Genomic DNA, 25,928 nt, shown 5'->3' on the forward strand with positions numbered 1-25,928 from the left:
TGGCACCAACCCTGTGTGTGCAAATTGCTGAAGGACATTTTGGTATTAAGCAACAAATCTATAATAAATAGTAAAAAATCAAGGAGATGTTGCTGAAATTTTCAGCAGCCACACCCAAAGGTGTACCTAGTTATATGTATAGCCGAGAATGCAATATCGAAGTTCTTTATCTATAGATGTCTGCCTTAGAATATTGTTCATAATGTTACATAGTATGTGGAATAATCCTAGGTGTGCTGTTTGCCAGGTTTGTGCCACAGTATCATATTTTATTTTTATGTGGTTGTCTTTTCATCTTTCTTCCCACCAAGTGTGTTAGCATCATATTATTGTGTAATGGTGATTTTTAATTTAATTATGCTTATGCTAACTTGCTAACTATTCCAGCACCACTGATTTCCTGAGAGTTCTTTTCATCCCACATCCTTTACTGTGGCTGTTTTGACTCTAGTTCATAAGTTAAGGCTTATTTCGCTTTCCTGAATGGGACCTATTGCTCCCTTTCTGTCTTTTCAGCTTTTTTAAAGGAGTACATAGAGATAAGACTCCTCTGAAAATGGCAAGCTGTGGCTCAGCTTCCAGAGAGGTAGCCATGGTTTAATCTGTTGCAGCAGAAGCAATGAGATCTGTTAGAAATGTAAAAGACTTGCAGGTGTTGTGGCATCCGCTTTCATGGGCTAGAGTTCATTAGATCAGGTGCTTGCCATGATGTGGACTCTGACCCAGGAAAGCTTATGCTTTAATAAAAGTGTTGGTCTCTAAGGTGCCACAAGATTCTTTATTGTTCAAGCAACGGCTCAGTTGCCTAAAAGCGTTATGGTAGGGCTAGGACTTTCAGAGGTCTGTGGTGAATGAGGTTTCTCTTTTTTTCAGGTGAGTCTGAATGGTGATGGGCTGCAGCTTGCATTCAAAAGCTGTTTCAGTTTGTCAGCAGAATTCAAAAGGCACTCGTGCCTCTGCTGAATGCTGAGTGTGTGCTTTTACGTACATGTGCCCTCTTTGCAGGTAGCCAGGTGGCTTTTTAATTGTTTGAGAGCACCTTCTCCTTCACCTACTGAGCTGATTTCAAAAGTCCAAACTAACAGTGTCCCAAAAAGGTGAGGCAGAGTGAACCTCTCCTACCCTCAAGTTGGGAAGTGCAGAAAGATGGGAAGTGTGTTCTGCTTTTTGTCTTGAAAAACAGCCCTGATTCCCTGTGCTTCGGCTAATTGCTTTGAGTTTTGGTGACTGCAGCCTGAATAGAATAGCTTTGCAATGCTCTTGGAATACGGAATGGCAACTGGAGGTCCATGGGACTACATCTTGACCCTCCCTGTTCTACTTTGCCTCCCGATCACTCAGGAGTACAGTAAAGAGGAGTATAGTAATAGGACTGGAGTGAACCATTGGGAGAGAGTTTGAGGTAGGAATTTGCTACTCCCCTTTCTGAAAGAGATGAACTAGTTGCTGACTAGGCTACTAGCTGAGACTGTACAAAATATTTTGAAGATGGGAGCTCTGTAGATTATATTTTTGGTGTCTGTAACTCCTTGGCTTTTTTCCTTTTGAAGGATTTAAACAAGACTGGATTTTATTTTTTAACAAGAGAAGAGCATCACTCAAATACGTTGGCATACAGAAATATTTAAGTCCACATGAGAAGTATGTGTTCCACGGAGAGGAATGGTTCAGGACCATCCATGGGCTCTGCAGTAGCCTTCCCAACTCTTTGGGATTTGCAATCTCAGATATCTGAAAGTCACCAGATTGAGAAGGCTGCTCCAGGGGTTTGGACGCCTTGTCCAAGTGACTTGCATTTGGTGTCCAGTTTTAAATTAGAAACAAGCAACGTTTCTAGATTTCATGGTGGTTTGGAAATGTTTAGCAAATCTGTATGCTTGTAAAAAGAATACACAGATGAGGATGGGTTTCTGCATAGCATTTTTCTGCATGTAGGGTCCCCACTTGGGTAAAAAGATGCACATATTTTGTAACGTAGGAGTGGCTAATACGCCAGCGATTTTCCTGGAGATGTCAATCTGATAGATGATCTGCTTCTTAGCAGCTTATTTGATTAAATTTAAATATTTTTTGCATATCTACAGGTTTCAGTATAGAAATTTCACCTTCAGATATTAATGTGTGAGGTTTTTTTAAAAGAAGCTGCCACTCATGTTAAAAATGGCCCTCTTCTAACAATATTTTTATTCACTATTTTAGTAATGGATCAGAAATAAAACAACCTATTAAAAATAAAGCAGTATGTCGCTAACTTTTCATCCTTGCTGATTAAAATTTGACAGTGCTGATTTATTTTGGGAGTGAAGGAAACTCTCTTTACATAAGAAAGGACCCAGGAGACAGAAGGGTATTTTGCCTCACAATTTGATCACCTTCGTGGGCAGTCAATACAAGCCTTGTTAATGACGCCATGCAGTGGAAAGGGGCTTCCCAGTTACAGCCTATTTGCTTGGGTACACAATCTTGGGTTAAATTGCTGTGTTTTTATTCCAACATGAATATGTTTTATTCTATTTGTGGGTGAACTTGCAGGCAAATGTCCTCTCACAACCATTCTTACCCATTCTGACTTCACAATTATCTAGGATACCCCTCCTGGATACACAGAGTGTCTTCGATCTCTTCATGGGCTGTGATTAGTGAAAAGAAGAGCATCCATTTTTACATTTCTCAAGTTCCTGCTCTGAGTGAGTATTGGCTTTGCATGTCAGGACTTCCAGCTGCAGTGCAATTTGTCAAAGCTCCCTTGACTTTCAACTCTTCCCAGCTATCCAATTCGTTCTTATACCTGCAAAGGTTTTCTTTTCAGAGTGTGCTTCTACTATCCAACTCCTCCCTATCTGAAGGAGGCAAACTTAGAGAAATCATTTGCACAAGGTGAAGCAGGCATTGTTCTCTGAGGTTGGCTGATTCTGCCACACCTCTCCATTGGGGAGTGTTGAATCCACTAATGATGCGCAGAGATGCCAGTATTAGTTGCCCCCACCTGAGGCTGCTTGGAAGGAGGCAAGACCAGAGTAGTAACTTGTCTAAGCAACATAATGAGCAGCCTCCTCTCTTGGCGGCCGCTGAGACCATATAACACCTGTCTTGAAAGACCTACACTGGCTCCCAGTACGTTTCCGAGCACAATTCAAAGTGTTGGTGCTGACCTTTAAAGCCCTGAACGGCCTCGGCCCAGTATACCTGAAGGAGCGTCTCCACCTCCATCGTTCTGCCCGGACACTGAGGTCCAGCTCCGAGGGCCTTCCAGGCAGAGGGCCTTCTCGGTAGTGGCGCCCGCCCTGTGAAACGCCCTCCCACCAGATGTCAAAGAGAAAAATAACTACAAAACTTTTAGAAGACATCTGAAGGCAGCCCTGTTTAGGGAAGCTTTTAATGTTTAATAGGTTATTGTATTTTAGTGTTCTGTTGGAAGCTGCCCAGAGTGGCTGGGGAAGCTCAGCCAGATGGGCGGGGTATAAATAAATTATTATTATTATTATTATTATTATTATTATTATTATTATTATTATTAGTTGGTTGGCTTATATGGCTTCACAGGAGGCTTCAATTTATTTTACTGTATTTCTTATGTCACACTAGCATGTCCCGACACAATTTTTGGGAGCTGCCGCTTTTCTCCCTGCTGCTTTCAGGTGCTTGATGCACGATGAGATCTCTTAATGCTGTTATCAAACCATTACATTTGCTCTGGGTGCAACAGATCCTTGGGTACGTGTGTGAGAATGTTGCTTCGTGCAGTTTTGGCGTCATCTTCTCTCCTCTTCTTGCCCTTTTCTCTCTAACAGATTGTAGGCGGGCAGGATGTGGCACGAAGCTCGAAAGCATGAGCGCAAGCTCCGGGGGATGATGGTTGATTACAAGAAGCGAGCTGAGCGCCGGAGAGAGTATTACGAAAAGATAGTGAGTGTCTCCCTCTTTTGCTCTGCTCATGACTACCCTCCGTTTTCATCCAGTGTTCCCAATGAGGGAGTTCTCTCTGTCCTGCTCCTTTCTCTCCTCATCCTTGAGAAAGGGAAAGGGAAATCATGGGGAGCAAGTAGCTCTTGAATAGCACCATCTGGTTTCTTCTTAAGATGTGACTCATAAGAATTCATAGAACTCATAGAGCATAGAACTCATAGAGCATATGCAGAGGTCACAGGTTCAGTCCCTGCCATCTCCAGGAAGGACTGCAAAAGTCTTCATCTGTGGCAGATGCAACTAATAGACTATATGGAGATGGCGGAAATGACTGGCAGAATCCGAGACCAGGGAGAAGAGTTGGTGGAAGAAGATTGGAGGAAATTTAAAACTTATTTGCAGAAATATTGTAAAATTTTTGAATGTTGACGACATTGAAATGATTTGAAGGGGCTCTAGCAACAAGGAAAAAAGCATAAGGGGACTAATAAATAGATAAACTAATAGATCAGGAATTTGCTGAACTAAACTTAAAAAGGGATACAATAATGGGAGACGTGAGGAAGTCAGGAAAATAAGTTAATTTAAAGTGGAGAGATTAAGAAAGAGATAAATTTTGGTTTTTTTTGTATGTGTTTTTTGTGTGTTTAATGTTTGTATTTTTGTGCTTTTGTATTTTGTATTTGTTTTGTATTTGCCTTTTGTGTTTTCTAGACTTTTTTATTGTTAAAACCTAATAAAATATTATTAAAAACAAAGCAAAACCAAAAGTCTTCATCTGAAGCCCTGCAAAGGAGAGGTGAGGAGTCTCTGTATAGGCATCTGAAAGCAGCCATGTATAGGGAAGCTTTTTAAGGTTTAATGTTTTACTATGTTTTTATATGTGCTGGAAGCTGCCCAGAGTGGCTGGAGCAACCCAGTCAGATGGGCAGGGTACAAATAAATTATTTATTTATTTATTTATTATGTTACCATAACTGTAACTCCCATCAGCCCCAGCAAGCATGAGAAATGGCCAAGGATGATGGGAGTTGTAGTTTTGAAGCCACTTCCCATAAGCATAGACCATACTGTGCCAAGATGAAGCTACAGTCTGCTTAGGAATATGACAGCTTGTTGTGTTGTGCTTCTCTTCCAGAAAAAGGATCCCGCCCAGTTCCTCCAGGTCCATGGCCGTGCATGCAAAGTCCACTTAGATTCTGCTGTGGCTCTTGCAGCCGAAAGCCCTGTGAATATGTGAGTAGCTTTCAGCTCTGTGCTGGCAATGTGGAAGTTTGTCTACTGAAAACGAGTGGGGAGGCTGCCCTTGTCATGCGATTCCTCCCCGAGGGTATTTTGGAAGGACTTCTAACCCCCTTCCCTTGACATCTTGCCCCTTGCAGGATGCCATGGCAGGGGGATACTAACAACATGATTGATCGGTTTGATGTTCGAGCCCACCTGGACTACATTCCCATGTATACTCCTCCGCTGCTAAACCCAATGTAAGGCGTTCATTTGCTTTTATTATTCTGAGATGCACTGCCCCTTGCTTCGGGTCCCTTGCTTTGTTTGCACAATGAAATGGTTAATTGGAAGCTGAAAACAAAGAAAAGAGGAGCTTGGATAATTAGGCTTGGCGCCTGACTTTATCATCCAGAAGGGGCAAGCAAGCGTTAAACGAAATAGTGGGCTCTCTTATGTCGGGTAGGTTAAGGCCAGAATTGTCCAGAATCTTTGCACAGTTGGGCTATTAATATATACTGCACAGTTTGAGGCAACAGAGCCTTGTTGCTATCCAAGAGAGATTTGAGGATTTCCTCTGCCAGATCATTGCTGTACTACTTCTGAAGAGGAGGGTGGGCTGGTATTTTGCTATGAAAGGACCCATTTGGCACTTGAAATGCCTGCGAGTCTTCTCCAAAATTGTGCTCCCATATTATGCAAATGAACATAAAATTATGCAGGCTAATGGGTATTCTCTAACTACTAGTTTTTAACCTTGTTTGGTTTTTTTTTTAATGGTTGAAAGGATTGAGGTTTCATTATTAAAGTAAAATGCCCTGGTTGTCTTCATATCTAAGTGATGCAAAAAATGTGTGCTGAGATTTCCCTTAGAAACAGCTAAGAAAATGAATGGTAACATGCAGACCTGTATGTTTTTGCTTATGCCTTCATGGAGCATTTTTCCATCCTTTTAACAGTTGGCTTTGTAAGCTAGGGTCCAAAGAACCATGCAATTAATCCTGTGATGCGAAAGGGGTCACCTTTGATTTCTTTGAACGTGGGGGTGAGGGCCCTTGCTCAGTGGTAGACCATATACTTCACATGCAAAAGGAAACAGCTTCGATCTGTGGGCTAGAAAGGTGTCATTTTTTAAAAAAAGGACAAAGATTATGTTAAATTCTAAATGCACAGCGAGCAACCAGCTTTCAGCAATGGGTTAGGCACCATAACTCAGATTTGTTCCCTCCCCACAAATTGTCGTCATAATATTTAGCATTCTAATCCCTCTTCCTAAGCTTCTTCCTCTTCCTTCTCCAGTACCCCAGAACAGGAGTCTGATGAGAGGAAATGCAACTACGAAAGGTATAGAGGTTTGGTGCAGAACGACTTCGCTGGCAGTAAGTTCCCTTTGACTTTCTTTCTACTTCTGTTATAGGGCAGATGTCAGGAAAGAGTAGAGCTTCTGTCCTTAACGTTCTGGCTCAGGTGGCAGTTGCTGCTACTGTTTGCCAAGAAGGCTGATAAGTTACACCCCAGATTATTTTGTAGGTTAGTAACCAGGAAGCACAACTGATCTGATTACCTTCTCTTATATCCCTTAAATGGGCGAGATTGAGGGAGGGCTGCAGTATGTCAGACCCATGACATAGTTTGGAGTCCCCGTGATCAGGATATTGCTGCCTCTCTCTCTCATCCCCTCAATGACAAGATAAGACAGTACTGCCTCCTGCAAATGCTGGGAGGAGTGGCCTCTTCAGCCGGTGGAGGCAATAACTCTAGATGCCAAAAACTCTTCGGTACTCGGTCCAATTCAGGGTTGGGGGACCAGCCAGCTGAAGCAAAACCCCCCATAAACTGCCTCTCTTGTGCACGGCAAATTTGTGAAGACACTCAAACCAGCTTACCTGAGAGAGATGCAAGCAAAGGTGTGTTTGCAGATAGGAACAAATTCTTGCTTGGTGCACGCTGAGAGTGGAAGGACCACTGTTGCCACTCTTTGCTTCCCAGCTCCTGCTGATACCATCTTGTGTCTCCCCCTAGGGGTGTGGTTTCTTCCTTGAGTGACAGGGGAAGAGAACATTGGAGTTCTGGAGGCAGGCTGCGGAGAAGCATTGCTTGACCAGTTTGGGGAGGCTGGTGGCAGTTCCTCTCTGCAAACACACCTGCTTGTCTTTTGGCTACGTGCTGCCTGAAACGGATCTCTTCAGCTGCCCATTCCCCTTCCTAGGCGTGTCAGGATTGGAGGGGAGGGGGAGTCAGCAGATGGGGATGGAGGAACAGAGAGTTGTTCTGCCCTCTCAGGCAGTCTTCCTTGCGCTAGACCTGTGGAATTTCTGGTCTGCTTCACCTCCATCTCCTCCTCTCTCTCTCCCCCAGTCTCAGAGGAGCAGTGTCTGTATCAGATCTACATTGATGAGCTGTACGGGGGACTCCAGAAGCCCAACGAGGACGAAAAGAAGAAGTGAGTGTATTGGGAAGCTCGACTGAGTTCAGTCATGGAGGCAGAGCTCATGATCCGGAGCCTTTTGTATGTTTGAGCTGGTTCCTTTCTCCTACCCAGAGGATTGAGGACAGGTTGAATGTGTATGGAACAGGGGTGAGGAAGCTTTTCAACTCAAGGGCCACATTCTCCTCCATGCAGAGGACACATGCTAGTGTTGGGTGGGGTCAGGGGAAAAGTGGGTGGAGCAACAAATGTAGAATTTACCTTTGCACCATAGGCTAGTTTGGGGGCACACCTACTCACACCTCTCTCTCTGCCCTCCATTAGGACAAGAGGCATGAGCAGAGTTCAAGGACACAATCAATCCTGGAAAAAACAGTTGAAGGGCAAAGCAGGCCAGTGAGGGTTTTAGCCTGAGGAGAGAGCCAAGGGCCAGATAAGACACATGAAGGGCCACATTTCACCCCTGGGCCTGAGGCTTCCCCTTCCTGCTTTGGAATACGACTAGGGCTTTTGCTTTACTCAAAAACCTTATGAAGCAGCTCCTTCCGAGAAGAAATCCTCACATTCTTTTCGAATTTCAGTGGCAACGCGAATGTATATTTTTATATTTAGCAGGCCCAGGTATTCCTTTCCCCCTCCTACTTTTGCGTCTTTGAAAGGTTGCAAAGAGGGGTATGGCTTGATGACGGGGGAAGCTTTAGAATCCCAGCGCAGGTGTCTGTGCTGCATACTCCATCCAGCGTGTACTTAATGGGAGGGGTCTGACCAACTAGGTTAGCAGAGAAGAAAGCATCCATCGGCTACACGTACGAGGACAGCACGGTGGCGGAGCTTGAGAACCCGTCTGAGAAGAGAACAGAGGAGGAAGACTCGGAAGAAGACAGCAACACGGATGAGGATGAAGTTATCCCTGATATTGGTATGTCTCCAAGGCCTTCTGGCGTTTGGGATTGGGCTTTTAGAAAGTCGGGGATCTGGCGGTGCTCCATTGTCCTCTCCCAGTATCCCCAGTCTGCTTCCTGCCTTACGATGTGCTGAACATGATGTATGCTTCCACCCCTAATCCATGTGCAGTAGGTGGTGGTCTGTGGGAGATGGGGACCTGTATTCTTTTCCAAGAGCTATCTGCTGCCACATGCATTTCCCCCCACAGCCACACCACCCTCAGCCACTTCTCCCAGAGTCCTCCTGCCACTGAGGATGCGATCCTACGCATACTCACCTGGAAGTAAATTCCATTGAACTCAGTAGGGTTTGCTTCCGAGTTGGCAGGTAGATTTGACGATTCAGAATCGCCGTATGGCGTTGGCTTGGATAGCTTTATAATAACTAAAATGGTATTACGTTTGTTAGTCGCTTCATGCGCAAAAAAAGAGGCTCAGGGCGACTTTAACAAGGTAAAAATGCAAATGGGTAAAATTTAATGCAGTTTAAAACCCACAGTGCAAAATATCTAAAATGCTCATCTGATAACATAAAGGGGACAAGTTGTACTCACCCCTCTAAAAGATGTGGTCAGTTTAGTTGCCATAGACCTAAGGGAGTTCTTAGCCTGGTGCCTGAAAACTGATAATGAAGGCACCAGGTGTGTTTCCATAGGGATGGGACAAATCAGTAGAAGAGAAGTCTCACAGAGAACATTATCCCTAGTTAAATGGAGGTCCTCAGTGTGCAGCTGCCAACTGGCTCCCTTGTGTTGCTTGCAGATGTTGAAGTCGATGTAGATGAGCTGAACCAGGAGCAAGTGGCTGACCTGAACAAGCAGGCAACCACCTATGGGATGGCGGAGGGAGACTTTGTCCGGTAAGATGCCTGTGCTGTCGGGGCTCCTGAGCTTCTCCTCTGCATCATCAGCCAGGCGTTTCCATGGCGTTGGGCTTGTGCAGTGGCTGATGCATCACCTAGGTTACCCGGGACCTCGCATGGTACCCAGCCTCTTATTTTTAAGCACCGTGGGTGACAAGGAGTTGCCTGCAGGAGGGGTAGAGTATTGCATCCTTCCTCTGTGGCCAGCATGGAAATGCAGCAGGTTGATTTAGGAAGGTCTGGAGCTCTCTGTCTCTTCTCTACAGGAGACTGGTAAAACTCTTTGCAGGCCAGTGACTTCATGGGTTTATTTGCAAGGCAGCTGGGTAATGTCATGGAGCTGAGAAAAGGTGCTGAAAAGGGCACCCAACATAATTTAAGGGGTAGACCACCTTCCCCAAGACAGAAGCTTATAAAATTATGAAAGGTTTAAAGAGTGGATATGTAAGCTCACCATCACCATGTCCTTTGGGGTCAGCCAAGGAGCTCTGGCAATTTGGTCAGGGCAGGGGGGAGGAATTTCTTCTTCTGTGAAGGCATAAGTAACCTGCAGAATGTGCACCTACTGGCCGTGCTGAATAGCTACTGACTTGGATAGCCAGTGCTGCAGATTATAGCTCTCGTCCGCTCTAGCCAGCCTAGCCAATGGGAGTGGTGGTTCAGAACTACCACACTGGCTACTGCTTGCCAAAAGGGATTAGGCAGATTTCTTAAGGAGAGGTCTGTGAGTGGCTGTTGCCCACAATAGTTAAATGAAACCTTCATATTTAGAGACAGTCTCCCTCTGAATACCAGTTGCTGGGGAACAAGCCAGGGGAGGAGGGCTGTCACCTTTTCAAGTGGCCTAGGTTCTGCTTGAAAGAGTCTCCACCCTTAAGAGAGGCTGTTGCCTTCTCTTTGACTGGCTGCTGCTGCTGCTGGACTTCAACCTGGTGCCCGCCATGTGTTTTGGGCTACACCTTCCCCCAGACCCAGCCAGCCATGTTGTAATATTAAAACATCTGGATTGGGGAAGGCTGACTTAGCTGAGCCTAAGATGTGACCCTGTAGGGCTCATTTCATGGGGTAAAAATGCTGTGCTGCAGAAACCAAGCAAGCAAACACCTCGTAATTCAGAACTTGCCCCCTCTTTCTGACACCACATGCATAAAACGTGTAGATCCATGTTAGAAAGCTTTGGATTGTCAGCTGTAAGCCACATGATACTGGCAGTAGCGTCTTTCCCTTGCAGTCAGGAGTTATTCTGCTGTCTATAATGTCATTGAGGTTATCACAGGGCCAGTTGAGGGGGACAGGTACTAGAAGTCTGTGCTTAGGGGAACAGCAGCCCTTTCCCCCTTGGTTGGGGGGAGGGAATGGGGGAGGAGAGCCTGGTTTTAGCAGTAATGGCTGAATTATTACTAGGCCTAAGCTTGCCACTAGGCTCTTGCTTGCCTTTTGAGTTACCGTATTTTTCGCACCATAGGACGCACCGGACAATAGGACGCACTTTGTTTTAGAGGGGGGAGAACAAGGAAAAAAAATTCTCTCCCCCTCTCTGCCCAGCGCCCCTTCAGTGAAGCGGCAGGAGGCGCTGCACAGAGAGGGGGAGAACTTTCCCCCTCTTGTTTTCCCGCTCTAAAACAAGGTGCCATTTAAGGTGCGTTCAGGCGGCTACCTTGGAAGCCTGGAGAGCGAGAGGGGTCGGTGTGCACTGACCCCTCTCGCTCTGCAGGCTTCAGGTTCCTTTCAACCTGCTCTTTGGGGCGGCGGGGGGAAGCCCACCACCAGCCCCAAAGAGCAGGTCAGGGAGCAGCGGAAAGGCGCAGCGGAGAGGCTCCTGCCATAGCCGCGCGTCACCTCTCCAGCCGGGAGAGGGTTGCGGGGCTATGGCTTCTTTAGCCCCGCACGCGCTCTCCCGGCTGGGGAGGTGACACGTGCAGCTATAGAGGCTCCTGCCATAGCTGCGCGTCACCTCTCCAGCCGGGAGAGGGTCGCGGGGGGCTGCTTTAGCCCCGCGCGCGCTGTCCCGGCTGGAGAGGTGACACAGGGCTGTAGAGGTTCCTGCCATAGCCGCGCGTCACCTCTCCAGCCGGGAGAGGGTTGCGGAGCTATGGCGTCTTCGCTCCATAGGACGCACACACATTTCCCCTTCATTTTTGAAGGGGAAAAAGTGCGTCCTATAGAGCGAAAAATACGGTAGACATGAGACCCTGTACCAAATTGAGGGTGATTTTTTTTGGGGGGGCCTGAATGTGTTGGTAGCAGTTAGAATAGCTGCTGCAAGGCATTGGAAGGCCTGTGTCCCCCACAAATCTAAGCATCCCTGTCTTTCTCCCACCTGCCCCTTCCTCCCCTTGTTTCTGAAAGGATGTTGCGGAAGGACAAGGAGGAAGCAGAAGCCATCAAACATGCCAAAGCCTTGGAGGAGGAGAAAGCCATGTACTCGGTATGGAAAGTTGGGGACCTGGGCAGTTCTAAGAAGCCCTCTCCATCTTGCCTACCCCGTCTTGCTACCCCAAGGGATCATCTGTGATTCCCTCTATTTACGACTGACTGGACCAAGAGCTTCCTCTTGGTTAAACAGTGGGGAAAACTTTAGGATCAATTCCTCATGGAAGCATGCTTGGGGTGTGGGTGGGATACCCCCCAAAAAACCCAATTTATTCCAGGAAAAACAGAAAATGGGAGCATTTTCTGGGCCTCCCTCTTGGCGTGGTGGACTCTCTCGTGACTATCCCTCTTTCCAGGGCCGCCGCTCTCGGAGACAGAGGAGGGAATTCCGAGAGAAGCGTTTGAAAGGAAGGAAAATCAGTCCTCCGAGGTAAGCCTTGTTGAAGATGGGGGCTCAATTCAGCTGCCGTCGAGCCGAGGCATTTCTGTCTCTCCACAAGAGTTGAGAGGGAGCACCTGGGAATGCTTTCCCCTTTGTCCCTCATGGCAGCTCAGGGCCCTGGGTGAGGGCCATGCAACAAGGGCAGCCTCTGCAGGGAGGAAAGGATGCTGGGGCACGGCTGGGGCAAAAATAGGCAGCCCCCCTTGAGTTGGGCTGAAGCATTTGCTGAGAGGTTGGGCCTTTGCAAGTCTCCCGTGATGCTTCTGTGATTCTAGAACCGGTGCCGGTTTTGTCCTCATTTAATCCCCTATCGTTGCAGTTACGCTCGGAGAGACAGTCCCACCTATGATCCTTACAAACGGTGAGTGGATGCAGCTGCCCCCCCCCAGATGTGCTGGTGGGTGTCTGTACTCTTGGAGTTTCATATACCTGCACACAATGGGCGCACGGTTTCTAAAACAAGCAAACATGGGCTGTTCCCTGTCAGCCAGACAGACAAAATGTGGTGCTTGCATAGTTCGAGGCACCCTTGCTGCTGTAAAAGGCTGGAAGTGGAACATTGTATAGAGCATAATGTGGAACATTGGGATATAAAGGCCAGCAAGACATGGACTGAGCACAGTTGCAGCAGATGGCATGGAATTTAGGCTGGATATTCTGCTGCCAGCTCATGTTCCTCCGTAATCCTTGGGTTGAAGGGGAGGTTTTCATTCGCATTCAACAAAACATCTGTACAGTGGAACCTCGTGTTACGGACGGGATCCGTTCTGGAGGCCTGTCTGTAACATGGAACTGACACAAGCCAAAGTGCTGCGTCTGTGCATGCGCACGGTGTGATTTAGTGCCTCTGCGCATGCGCGAGCAGTGAAACCTGGAAGTAACCCATACCGGTACTTTCAGGTTGCCGTGGGACGCAACACGAAAACGCATAGCCTGAAACGGACGCAACATGAGATATGACTATACTTGCAGAACACATGCTATCTCTGTGTGTGTTTCGCTTTGTTTAGAGAGAGTTGGGGCCCAGTGTGAGGCAAATAACTCTGAGTTGCCTTGCGGGGGGGAAACTCCACGCTGATGGCTTTGTGTTTTGTCCAAGGTGGTTTTGCTCCCCAGCTGTTTCCTAAGCTTCATTGCACTACAGAGTTTGCTAGTGTTGCACTGAGCCCAGCTTGGGCTGCCTTCCAGGGGCTTGGCCCATCCTCTACCACATAGGTGGGGAGAAAGTAGCTGGTAGTCCACTTAGTAATATCTGCTGGTTGCTGGGTCTCTCTCAAAAGGACACTGAGCTAGGTGGGTTTTGGTCTGTTCAGACAAGATATGTCCACAAGCAAGACTGCATCACTCAGATGGCTTAGTGCAGATCAGGGATGCTCAACGCTCCTGAACACCTGAGTTTTGCATCCCTAAATCTTGTTGGGGTGTCTGGTAAAGAGCAAGTGGAATGCGCAGCTGCTCTGTTCTGCTGCTCATAACCTGCAGTTGATTATCTGCCTTGATCCGTCAGATCGCCCTCGGAATCCACTTCCGAGTCCCGTTCCCGCTCTCGCTCGCCTTCCCCGGGTCACGAGGAGAAGATCACCTTCATCACCAGCTTCGGGGGAAGTGACGAAGAGGCAGCCGCCGCCGCTGCTGCCGCCGCCGCTCAAACCGCAGGAGCTCCCAGGAAACCCGCCTCCCTCGGCAAGGCACGCTCCAGCCAAGTGCAGCAGGGCAGCGCTGCGGCAGGTCATAGCGCCTCCTCCCGGTCGGTAACTTTCGTACCTGCCTCGCTTTCCCAAACCTTAAAGCAGAGACCATTCCAGGGTCAAAGGTTGACTTCTTATTTTCTTTCCCATCCTCCCCGACTGCTCAGAACCTTGACCACCAACTTTTGGGAACTTTGCATTCCCACTGGCCTCTCCTGTGGGCCAATCCCCACAAAGCCAAACTGTTCGTTGCAGAGTCTCCCTGGGAAATGCGGGGAAGTAGAGATTCCCTTCTTCCTGTGGAATGCTAGGAAACCTAAGGGTGGTTGATCCAAGGGATGTTAAGGTGGGCGGGGTCAGCCATGGTTTGTACCAGGGGGAGAATATGGGGCTGGGGGTTTTCTTTCTGGCTCATCTTGTATCTCTCCAACGAGAACAACAGCAGTAGCTGCTGTTGTTTCACTGAAGGAAGCAGGAAGGTCAGAGACCCTGTGTGGCTGCCTTGAGTTAAAATGGGCCCTGTTGTACTTTTTGGTTGGGGCATCCCAGAGCCCTGGGTTGCTGGTTTACTGCAAGTTGAAGCATAAAATTTTGTAAACAGACAAAATTGAATACTGCAAAAGGATGAGGTGGTTAACTTGTAGGCTGTGTCCCATGAGATTGCAGGTGTGGAAATGGTTTTAAAGGTTGGGGAGAAAGGATCTAGGCCACCTTTCTCCCTGCCACGCCAGTTTCCCACGGGAAGGGAAATTTTTTTTTTTTTAAGTCTGAAGTGGTATATCCCAGGTCAACCCCCTCAATATGAGAACTAGACCATAGATTTGGTATTAGAACAGCGAAATCACTAACTGCTAGCTTGGGGACGTAACCGGCAAAACCACAATTGCATATTGGAAGCATTCGTTCAGTCTTTCACTGCTCAAAGATTTGGGAGGATGCAAGAATCCGTACAGTTTAGTCAATGCCCCAACACCTCCAGTCTCTCCCTCCGAATCTGTTTCCACGCAGAACTTTTCCAATGAAAGCTTTTTTCCATTCGTGGAGAGCTAAAAGTTGGCATGATCAGGAATGGAAGGCGAGCTGCAGCGAGTTTACAGTGAGATCTGGCAGTAACCCAGCATCCCACAGGGTCTCCCAAACCCTTCCTGCTCCTCTGGTGTGCTCTGCTTGCTGCGGAGCAAAGAGAGGAAGTTGAAGATGTGAATGTTTTGAGCTCCGGCACTGTAGTTGCTAATTGGGAAGCTTCTGTCTCTACTTGCGGACCCGTCGGCAGGGCTGGGTCTTGGTCTCCCGGGGTGTCCTCCTGCACCTTCTTGTCTTCCCCGCTCCCCTCAACTTTCCCCGCACCTGCCGATCTGCCTGCGCCGTGTGAATATCCAGCGCCGTGACTCTCCTCTTTACAGGCGACGCTCCACCTCCTCCTCTTCCTCCTCCACGTCGTCCACGTCCTCGTCTTCAAGCTCGCGCTCCAGCTCACGGTCTCACCGGGCCGGCGGTTATCACAGAGCTAGCCGCTACGGCCGCTCGCGCAGCCACAGGTACTCCCGGTCCCGAAGCAGAACGAGGCGCTATTCGGCGGGAGGCTCGCGGGATGGCCGGCGCCACTCCAGATCTCGCTCCCCCGAGCGGGGCTGGCGATACGGCTCCCGCCGCAGGTCCAGGTGAGTCGGAGGAGCTCCTGATTTTTTTTGGGGGGTGGGGAAGAGAGAGAGAAATCGATCCCCAACAACATGCTTCTTTTCTCATCCCTAGAAGCCATTCACGGTCTGGAGAACGCTACCGGTGGAGCAGCGGCAGGGGAGGGAGGCACTGGAGCAGCAGCCGCAGCAGCCGCAGCGAGAGCGAGTCACGGAGCCGCAGCCGGTCAGCGTCTCCAGCCAGAGAGAAACTGCTGAGGCCTGCGGCTTCCCCGGCTGTAGGGGAGAAACTGAAAAAGTGAGCAAGGGGCGCACGCTGCTTTGGTTGGAGTACAGGGTCCGGTTTAAGGCATAGCTGTCAACGTTTCCCTTTTTTAAAGGGAAATTCCCTTATTCCAAATAGGATTCCTCGAAGAAAAGGGGAAAGTTGACAGCTATGGTTTAAGGTGCTGGTTTTGATCTTTAAAGCCCTATGCGGCCTAGGACCCTCGTACCTACAGGACCGCCTCTCCCGGTATGCCCCACGGAGGAGCTTACAGTCCGCAAATAACAACACTTTGGAGGTCCCGAGCTGCAAAGAGGTCAGATTGGTCTCAACCAGGGTCTTTTCAGTACTGGCCCCAACTTGGTGGAACACTCTGTCACAAGAGACCAGGGCCCTGCGGGACTTGACATCTTTCTGCAGGGCCTGCGAGACGGAGCTTTTCCGCCTGGCCTTTGGTTTGGACTCAGTCTGACCCTTATGTTTCCCTCCCCTTATGGTTTTGATTTATGGGCTACTACTAAAATGAGGCTGCATTTTAAATTGTATTTTAACCATTATTTCAACCCATATTTTAATTAACTGTTCTTCCTTTTTTATTACTTTTTATTGTAATTTTATTGGTGTTAGCCGCCCTGAGCCCGGTTCTGGCCGGGGAGGGTGGGGTATAAATAAAAAAGTTGTTATTATTATTATTATTATTATTATTATTATTTCAATTTAATGTTTGTAGCCTGCTTTTTCCTACAACAACTGTTGAGCTCAGGGTGGCTCGCAAAAGAATTGCAATAGCTTTGGCAAGCAACAAACATTGCAGTCACTGCAGTATCAAACACAACAGTATATCAACCTGGAAAAGGAACCCTTCTAGGAGAAGGAAGATTCTGATCTGAAACCTGTGCAGCCTTGTGGGCTATTTTCGGGAGAAGGAAAGGCTAAGGAGTAAACCTTACCCAAATCCAGAGTGGGGTCCCTAAGACGGTTGGATGGTACCTTGTATGCCTCCTTCCTGCAACTCCTGCAGCCAAGCAGGTTTCTTCTGCTCAGGGGTCCACAGTGGCTAATAAAATCTGGGAATAGAAATAGCAGCCTCTGCAGCAAAAGGTGCTCCTTTAGCAACAGGTGCATTTGAGCATCTTTTTGTCTGTACTGACTTGACGTTCCTACCCCTTCCTGTCCCAGAGTGGGCACCCGTATTTTTTCTTCTGCTGTAGCAAATATAACCTGTTTATCTTCTCTCCCTCCCTTTTCTCCAGGGCTGAAACTGCCGGTGGTAAAGAGACAGGAGCTGCCAAAGTCAGTAAGAATTTAAACCTCACCTCTTAATTTCCATCACTGCAGAAAAAGACGCAGGGAAACAATAGAGATGCGGGGGGGGGGGGGTTTTAGAGTTTGGATGGACTGCTTCAGACATGGTCAGAAATGTAGCTCTTGAGCACCTCCTTAGGGTGCTACCAAACCAGGAAGCCGTCTTTTAAATTTGGACCTTGTCAGGCTAGTGTGGAGGGGGTTGGGTCTCCAGGGAAGTTTGTGTTAATGTTGGGGTTTAACTTTTTGGTATAGCCAAAGGGGGTGGGTGGATAGCTGCTTTGGAGGGGGGATTCCTGACCTGGTCTAGAATCTAATACCAGGGGTTGTCTCTTTGGGGGAGTCTCTCTCTCTCTCTCTCTCTCTCTCTCTCTCTCTCTCTTTCTCTCTCTGTGTGTGTGTTTTATGAATGCATGGGTTTACCTGTTAACTTGGATTTCTCTCTCTCTCTCTTGTTGACACTTTTGCACTGATCCTGCCATGCAGCCCTGGCTTCTGGTAGTTTCCTCTTTTTGGGACCAAAACCAGATCTCGCTTCTCCTGGAAGCCTTTTCCTTCCATGTCTTATGGCTCCGTTTCCCCTGAAATGCCCTGCCTGTCCCCACCCCACCGCATGGGAAACCAGTGTGCATATAAAGAAACATGGCAGTGCTGCTGAGCTGTCTTCCTACCCAACCATGAGCACGTTGGGAAAGCATGTGTCATGGGAAAGCTGGGCGGAGTTGTGTCTTCGGCCAGTCTTGATGCATCCTTGCTCCTGGTGGTTGGGGCTGTTTAGAACTATGGGGAGATTTACTCCTCCTCCTCCATTTATTAAATTCCTCATACCCTGCCTTTCCTCGGTGGGCTTAAGGTAGCTAACAGTGCATTAAAACAACAAAAGTTTCAGAAACCATTTAGGAGAAATAATAACCAAAGCAGCAATAAAATATTGAAAAATAGAGGAAAAAGTTGAAAAAGCAACAGCTGTCACATGCCCTTTCCCCACACAACGTCATCCAAAAGTATTTTCCCCCCAAGCCTGATGTTAGGGATTGCCAATAGGGTTCCCTCCAGATGTTTGATTTGTCTTGAGTCTTGGGTGGCTTTCAGTGGACTATCTTGGAGTAATGCCTCCTGATCCTTGGTTCAGTATCCAAGGAGTGACCTGAAAGTGTTGGCAGCCTCTGGCACAACCAAGGGCTTCTTTATGATCTGGGTTAAGAGAAATACGTAGACAGTATCCCCCGCTCTCGATATAAATATCTGCGTGGGCATTCAGTCCCAGAGAGAGCCACTGGGAGCTGTGAGTGGCTCCAGCACGAGCATTTCTGACATCTCATGGAATTCCCTGAGCATTTAAACAATGGGGTATGGTGTCAGCAAGACAGATTTGAGGTATGGATGGTGGCGTTTATGTGCGCAGGAGGTTTTTAGCCCTAGCTCAAGCCACTGCACGACTGAAGAGAGTTTTCAACAGCACTACGTTTGTTTTCTCAGTTACGGTGTCCGCTTGCTCCCTCAAGGATTGTGCTTCAAATCTCCTAGAAATGACTCCTGCCTGCTTTTGGTGTCTGTGGCAGAGCACAGCCACCCCTGCTCAAACATTGTTTGCTTTCAACTCTTAAGGCATGAAAAGTTGGTATAGAGCTTTAAAAAATGAATGCGGAAAACCACAGGTTCACCTTCCAGAGAGATTGCTTATCCAAGCAGGCAGCTGAGCCATTGGGGAGGTGGGGGTTGTCTGTGAAATTTGATCTTGCTTGGGCTGGAGCCTAAAGCAAAGGACGCTACTTGCTAGCCGATTTCCTTGTTGGAATTTGTAGGGGAAGAAACTACTTGTAGACCTGAATGATGCTTGCAGCAGGAAGCGAAACCTCTCGATTTTAGGGCATAGTTTAACAAATCTACTGTTTCTTTCCCCATCTCTCAAAGTGTAAAGCCAGGTCTCCCAAGGCAAATGTGGCTTTCTTGTCTTTTCACAGCTTATTTAACTCTTCTAGTTCAAGTTCTCTCTGTTTCAAACTAGGCTTGCTCAGGGAGTGCCCTTGGGCTAGTTTTCTTTATGTCTGGGCATGTCTTTGAGAAGTAGTGGTAGCGGTTGAAATTGATGCTCACAGGTGGGCACAAATGTCCCTACTTTGGCATGGAAAGTAGAAATGTGGGGGGGGGGTCCAGTGAAGGGCTGCTTATCCTGGCACGTGGGGGTGCAGGTGATGGCCCCATAGTCCACGTTCTTCAAACAGTGCAAACGTATGGGAACCTCATCCTGAGAGCCATCCCATCATGGGTGACAGCAGAGGACTGGCTGAGCCACGGTGGGGATCCTTGCTCATTGACTGCAGCACCCAGCCGCGACTTGCTTGTGTGCATTTGGACCCCGAGGCAGAACTGTCCCATCCCCCAATGAGATTTTCTCCCAACAGTATTTTCCCGGCAAAGACAATTAACACATTGGGTCGAGAGTCACCAAGAGGTTTCAGGTTCTGAAAGGCTAAACTTCAGCCACTTAATGAAGCACTGGGTGGGGCAGGGCTTGTTTGCTTGTGTCTGGTGTTTTGGCTTTGTTTTAGCAATCACGAGTGCTAGAACCTTGGCTTTTCTTCTTCTTTTTAGATGGAAAGGTGGGGGTTCTCAGGGCTTATGGTTGGGGTAGGGTACTGCATACCAGAGACCTTGGAAGCACCACACAGAGGATGTTGGGAACCCCTGTGTTCTCTTGAGGATTATCCCAGCCACAGGAAGGAGTGGAGGAGAAGCAGATGGAAGCCCACCTTTGCAAAGAACCCTTCGAAAGTTATTGGCCGTAACATTTTTACTGGCTGCCTACGAGATGCAAAATTCAGCTCTCTGGCCTGCCCTTTTCAAGGCCATTGAGTACCCGCAAACATTATCCATTGACTTGGATGCCCAGTCGCCATGACTGTCTGCTTAACAAGCTTGTAGGGATTGGAGTGGATTTCAGTACCCTGTCAATGTGTGTTAAGTTGATTCCTTGCACCTTCCCTACCGCCACCTCCTTGGGAATGGCCCAGTCTAGATTGCCAGGGACTGTTTTCCCTTCCCACAGGCTCCAGCTTCCTTTTTCCTCACTTGAAACGCTCCTCCTTTAAAAAAATTAATCCCCTTCAGTTGAAAGCGCCTGGCTCCTGATCATTACAGGCAAAGGAGCCCATAGGCCTCAGTTGGCTCTCCTACTATATATCCTGGGGAGAGGGCCTCCCTTGAGCAGCCCCCTCCTTGAGCAGGGTGTGCTGCTGGTGAGTCCCCTGGAACTCAACCTACTCTTCCTTGCTTGAAAGTCGGACTCTGGCTGTCTTGAGGTCTCTCTTTTCCTCCCTCCAGATGTTGTGTGGCACTGCGGAAATACATTATATAGGGTCCCTCCCCCAAGGCCCTTTTCTCTCCATGTATGCCTTCTCCCAGACTCGTTTGACTGTGAGTTCAGGCCAAGGCGGGGGCAACCTCTTAACACCTTTCTGTTTGCCTTCCGCTTGTAGCCAAAGCTGACCCCACAGGAGAAGCTGAAGCTGCGTATGCAGAAGGCGCTTAACCGGCAGTGTAAGCATCTGGGCTGGAGGATGCTGGCTGGGGTGGTGGGCGGGCGGGCGACCCTGGGGAGCCATCTCCTTCTTTTGACCTGTTTGGTTCCACGCGCTCATATTCCCCACTCTGCCTCTTCAGTCAAAGCAGATAAAAAGGCCGCCCAGGAGAAGATGATGCAACAGGAACACGAAAGACAGGTAACTGGCAGGCGCACTGAATTCTGCGGTCTGAAAAGCCCTGTTCTGCAAGTGGAATAAACTTAAAATGGAGCTGGAATGGACAAATGCTAACTGGGATGCTGTTGTCAGTTCCTAAAAATATTTATTTACCGCTGTTCATGAGAAGAAAACTCAGAGCAGTTTGCAACAATTGTGCATAAAACTGTATAAAAATTTACAAGTCAGAAGGCAGTTGGGTATTATGGAAGGAGGCGTTTTTAATTGTCTGCAGAAACCTGATGGATTAGAAAAGTTTTCAGCAGGCATTTAAAAGTTGAAACCCTTGCTGAACCTCTATTGGCAGTGTGTTCCACAGGACCAGGACGATGACACGAAAGGCTCAGTTTCCCGTTGTTGTCTAATAAGCTTTGCCAGCTCAGTCAGTAGAGCATGAGACTCTTAATTTCAAGGTTGTGTCTTCGAGTCCTACGTTGGGCAAAAGGTTTCCTGTATTGCAAGGGCTTGGGTTAGATGACCCTCATGGACCCTTTCAACTCCATGATTCTAAGACAAGCTTGCAACACTAAAGGCAGGGTTCATATGCAGCGCTGTGCCCTGGTTTCTTCTAACCATGGTTTCTTCAACAAAAACTACAAGTTGTCTCACAGATGAGCAAGCAAGCCACAGCTTATTTCTTTGGTTTCACTTATTTTCTAACAGCTCTTGCCTTGCACCTTTGTAACTTGGCAAGTTGGCCAAACAAACCACGGTTACACCAGACTGCTGAGGTTCAGACATAGTGCCAAACCATACTTAAAAGCAAGCCAACAGAAAAAAAGCATGGCTTCACATTGTGGTCCGTTGCTACGAGAGTTTACCGGGCTGGGCGTTTGGATGTTCAAACGATCCATAGCGAGTCAAAGCAAACCATGGCTTTCAAGGATGCAGAATTTTATTCCACTTGCAGAATTACCATTTTCTCGCTGCAGAGCGTACCGTTTGCCAAGGTCGCCCTTGGCTTGTCCGCCTTGCGTGGTGTTCACCGTTCGGCTGACTGTCATGTGCTATCTCGTCTCTTCCAGGAGCGGGAAGATGAGTTGCGTGCCATGGCTAGGAAGATCCGGATGAAGTAATGTCTTTTGGGGTTTCCTTGTCCCTCCCGGCATGGAGCAGTGGGGGAGCGTGGGGGGGGGAGAGGGAGTGGCTTGGTTGCCTGCCCACTAAATCGGCAGCATTTTTTCTTGGCAGGGAGCGCGAGCGCCGGGAGAAGGAACGAGAGGAGTGGGAGCGGCAGTACAGCCGGCAGAGTCGGTCTCCTTCCCCACGTTACAGTGAGTGCCCTGGGGCTGGTGGGAGGAAGAGCGCAGTGGCAATGGGGCTGTTGTGAAGCACTGGAGAAAAGATCATTATTTTGGGGGTCCTACTTTGACAGTGAGGTCCCTACAGAGATAAAAGAACTTCACCCAGATAAGTAGAGAGGTCTTGGCCAAAACATTCATGCCTCATGAGTACAGTGGTACCTTGGTTCTCAAACGCCTTGGTATTCAAACAACTTGGAACCCAAACACTGCAGACCTGGAAGTAAGTGTTCTGGTTTGCAAATGTTTTTTAGAACCCGAACATGCTCTGTTTTGAGTGTTATGCTTCTGTTTTGAGTGTTATGCTAAGGTCTGTCTGTTTTTGCTATTTATTTTGCGTTTTTGCGGTTTTTTGTGTGTGTGTGACTATATAGAACCCTAGGGGATGCAGGTGGCGCTGTGGGTAAACCACCGAGCCTAGGACTTGCTGATCAGAAGGTTGGCGGTTCGAATCCCTGCGACGGGGTGAGCTCCCATTGCTCGGTCCCAGCTCCTGCCAACCTAGCAGTTCGAAAGCACGTCAAAGTGCAAGTAGGGTACCACTCCGGCGGGAAGGTAAACAGCGTTTCCGTGCGCTGCTCTGGTTCGCCAGAAGTGGCTTAGTCCTGCTGGCCACATGACCCGGAAGCTGTACGCTGGCTCCCTCGGCCAATAAAGCAAGATGAGCACTGCCCCCTGAGTCGGTCACCACTGGACCTGATGGTCAGGGGTCCCTTTACCTTTTTATATGGAACCCAGTTCAGCTACTGATTGATGGATTGTGTGACTGCAATACATTGTTTATTGCTTTCATTTTATGGACCAATGGTCTCGTTAGATAGTAAAATTCATGCTAAATTGCAGTTTTAGGGGGTTGTTCTTAAAAGTTTGGAACGGATTAATCCATTTTGCATTACTTTCTATGGGAAAGTGCACCTTGGTTTTGGAACGGACTTCCAGAACGGATAAATTTAAGAACCTAGGTACCACTGTACTTCACTGTTTGCAGATTGACGCTTACTGAAAAACACACACACAACTATCATGGAATTGTAGTTAGGGTCATCTAGTCCAACCACCTGCAATGCAGGCATCTCAACTAAAGGATCCACGACAGATGGGCCAGCCAACCTCTGCTCTGACACTGGGGTGGTTGGAGTGCGGTAACACTGGATTAGAACATGAATTCCACCCTTGTAAAGATTTAGGTGTGATTGTTAGCAAGAGAATTAGGTGGTTCCCCCATAGCCGATTCATCCCCGACTCGCTTTTCTGCAGGCTTTGGAACCCTGAAAGGAAGCAAATATTCTTGCCAGGCGGTTTGCCAAACCTCTGTTTGCAGGGAGTTCCATAGAGCAGGGACTGTCCTACAACAAGAGGCTTTGTCCCTTGTAAAGGCTGGCCGAACCTCAGGGGCACCAGAGGGTCTCTGTGATTTTTCTGCTTCTTAATGGCTTCTTAAAGGTTCACATCCTTTCCTTCCTCCACTGCGCTTGCTAAGAGATTAACAGGTTTAGCCGAAATGGGCAAATGCGGAGAGTTCCGGAAATGTAATTTGGAGGTTCTTGACTTTCCCGTTTGTCTTGCAGGTCGAGACTACAGCTCTTCGAGGAGGTAAATTTTGCTTTTGCTTATCGACTTTAGTGGCGAAAGGGAGATAGACGCAGGCCTCTCACTGAGCTGATAAGACAGAGCAGAGGTGGAGAGATACAGGCGCCTTTCAGAACTTGCATTTCTTCCTCTGAGCTGCCTGAAACATTTAAATAGTTTGAACATGAGGTCAGCCTGATCCCTTTCAGGCTGCAGATGTTCTCCAGCCACTTTAACAGTTTGCAAAGGGTCCTTTGGCACCTTGAAGTCTTCTTAGATTTGCTAAGGCATGAGCAATATGCTTCCTATGTACATGGGCACAAGTCTACTTTGTTCGGTGCAGGAAATGAAATCTCAAGTTGGCAGGGTGTGTGTGTGTGTATACAGTCATACCTCGGGTCAAGTATGCTTTGAGTTGAGCGCGTTCGAGTTGCGCTCCTTGGCAACCTGGAAGTAACGGAGCGTGTTACTTCCAGGTTTCACCGCATGTGCAGAGGCTCAAATTGACGTCATTCGCAGAAGCAGCGAAAAGTGACGCGAGCAGACGTGCCGTCGCTAGTTACGTTTACCTCTAGATGCGAACGGGGCTCCGGAACGGATCCCGTTCATATCTAGAGGTACCACTGTATATTATTTATTTATTATTGTTTATTGAATTTATATACCGCCCCATACCAGGAAGTCTCAGGGTGGTCCACAGAACTATATATGTATAGTTGTGCTTGCTTGCGTTTGCACACACATACACACCCACGCGTGTGAATAATTGTAAAGAAGAAAAATGCAAGGCAGGAGCTGAATTGCAGTGAGATGCAAAAAGAAAGAGTTTGTGGTCATTTGGTCCATGCTTTCAGGTGCATGTTCTGTATTGTCATAGAATCATAGAATCATAGAGTTGGAAGAGACCACAAGGGCCATCGAGTCCAACCCCCTGCCAAGCAGGAAACCTAAAAAAGTCTTTAGCTGTTCCTCCAGCCCTTCCTCCCAAAGGAGCCTGGAGTAGTAAACAACAAAACAGCAAAAACAATGCAAAGGATTTTTATTAAAAAAAGGCAGAATATTTTCCCAGCTAAATAATTTTCAGAGTTGCCAAGAATAATATATTTCAGTCAACAAGCGTCTGGGTGAACAGCAATGTTTATAAATTCTGCCTAAATATTAATAACTAGGGAAACAGTAGGCATGAGAAGCCTCTGCAAGTGGCAGAGAGGTGATAACTTATTTCGGCATCTCTGGGATGATTGTGTCCACATCTGTCAGGGGACAGGAAGCCATTATCTTTATTAAGACCCAAGTGACTAGTTCTGAACTTATGAGTTGTCATTAAGTGCCCTTGAAGTCTCTTTGTACAAGTAACATAGTTAAGTACACGGATAGTGGGATGTACTTTGCCCTGCTTCCAAGCAGCTTGGTGCATTGCAGTATTAGGCCTTCTGATTTTTTTACTTCCACAAAAACCCAATAAAATGCAGCTGACACAGAGGAAGACTTTCCCAAGGCCAGCCACTGTGGGCTTTGTGGCTCGGCAATTAAAAGTGCTTGACCACTTCCCCATACCAAGTTCAGTCTTCTTATCTGCTACACCGTGTTGGCCTGGCTAGTGCTTGCTTAACAGAGCAATCATCTACCACCGACGGGAGTTGTGACTTTGTGGAACTCTTACTACCGTATTTTTTGCTCCATAAGACACACTTTTTCCCTCCTAAAAAGTAAGGGGAAATGTGTGTGCATCTTATGGAGCGAATGCAGGTGGGAGGCTCTGCTCGGCGCTCCCTTTAAAGAGCCGTGTGGAGTGTGTGTGCGGCTCTTGGGGGCTTTTCCCCGAGGAGGGAGAAGGGCAGCCCATCAGTCCCTTCTCCCTCCTCAGGGAAAAAGCCTCCAAGAGCCACACACACGCTCCACGCGGCTCGTGAAAGGGAGCGCTGAGCAGAGCCTGGCAGAGCGCTCCCTTTAAAGAATTTTTTTTTTTTTGCATTCCCCCTCTAAAAACTAGGTGTCTTATGGAGTGAAAAATACGGTATATAGGTTTCTGAGTTCTCATGTGACCCTGTTTTTCTGCCTCCTACAGGCATTCACGGTCCCGATCTCGGAGCCCTCATTACCGCCACTAGAATCTGTTCCTGGTTCAGTGCCACGCTGCTTGCCTCCCGCCCGGCTGGTTCACCAGGCCTCATGTAATCCTGTAATAACGCTGTACATTGCTGGTTTTTGTTTCTATGCTGTCTAAATAAATACATAAATAAA

At 47.9% G+C, this 25,928-nt stretch overlaps 1 protein-coding gene across 2 annotated transcripts; it reads left to right on the forward strand.

Annotated features, from left to right (window-relative positions):
• Nucleotides 1-2,574: 2,574 nt before the first annotated feature.
• CLASRP (CLK4 associating serine/arginine rich protein) lies at nt 2,575-25,928 on the forward strand. Of its 2 annotated transcripts, XM_082231106.1 has the most exons (21): nt 2,575-2,687; nt 3,792-3,906; nt 5,045-5,142; nt 5,289-5,390; nt 6,430-6,509; nt 7,489-7,573; nt 8,332-8,477; nt 9,265-9,361; nt 11,714-11,792; nt 12,094-12,167; nt 12,499-12,540; nt 13,687-13,926; nt 15,271-15,528; nt 15,620-15,802; nt 17,023-17,062; nt 20,554-20,614; nt 20,738-20,796; nt 21,840-21,886; nt 22,006-22,088; nt 23,684-23,708; nt 25,753-25,928. In XM_082231106.1, exons 2-21 carry the CDS (start codon nt 3,808-3,810, stop codon nt 25,793-25,795), a joined length of 1,941 nt encoding a protein of 646 aa, XP_082087232.1. In that variant the 5' UTR covers nt 2,575-2,687; nt 3,792-3,807; the 3' UTR covers nt 25,796-25,928. The 2 variants fall into 2 exon arrangements, 1 of the variants encoding a protein (XP_082087232.1); XR_014221720.1 differs by lacking the exons at nt 23,684-23,708; nt 25,753-25,928 and having other exon boundaries at nt 2,584-2,687; nt 17,023-17,066; nt 22,006-22,041.

Source organism: Podarcis vaucheri (assembly GCF_965113315.1).
Source record: "Podarcis vaucheri genome assembly, chromosome: 7".
Classification (NCBI taxonomy): Eukaryota; Metazoa; Chordata; class Lepidosauria; order Squamata; family Lacertidae; genus Podarcis; species Podarcis vaucheri.

What these genes read in the sequence shown, in the direction of transcription:
- CLASRP (XM_082231106.1), top strand. Translation starts at nt 3,808, where the DNA reads ATGTGGCACGAAGCTCGAAAGCATGAGCGCAAGCTCCGGGGGATGATG. An exon ending in GAGAGTATTACGAAAAGATA is followed by an intron (nt 3,907 to 5,044) that starts GTGAGTGTCTCC and finishes CTTCTCTTCCAG; the next exon opens with AAAAAGGATCCCGCCCAGTT. An exon ending in GACTACAGCTCTTCGAGGAG is followed by an intron (nt 23,709 to 25,752) that starts GTAAATTTTGCT and finishes TGCCTCCTACAG; the next exon opens with GCATTCACGGTCCCGATCTC.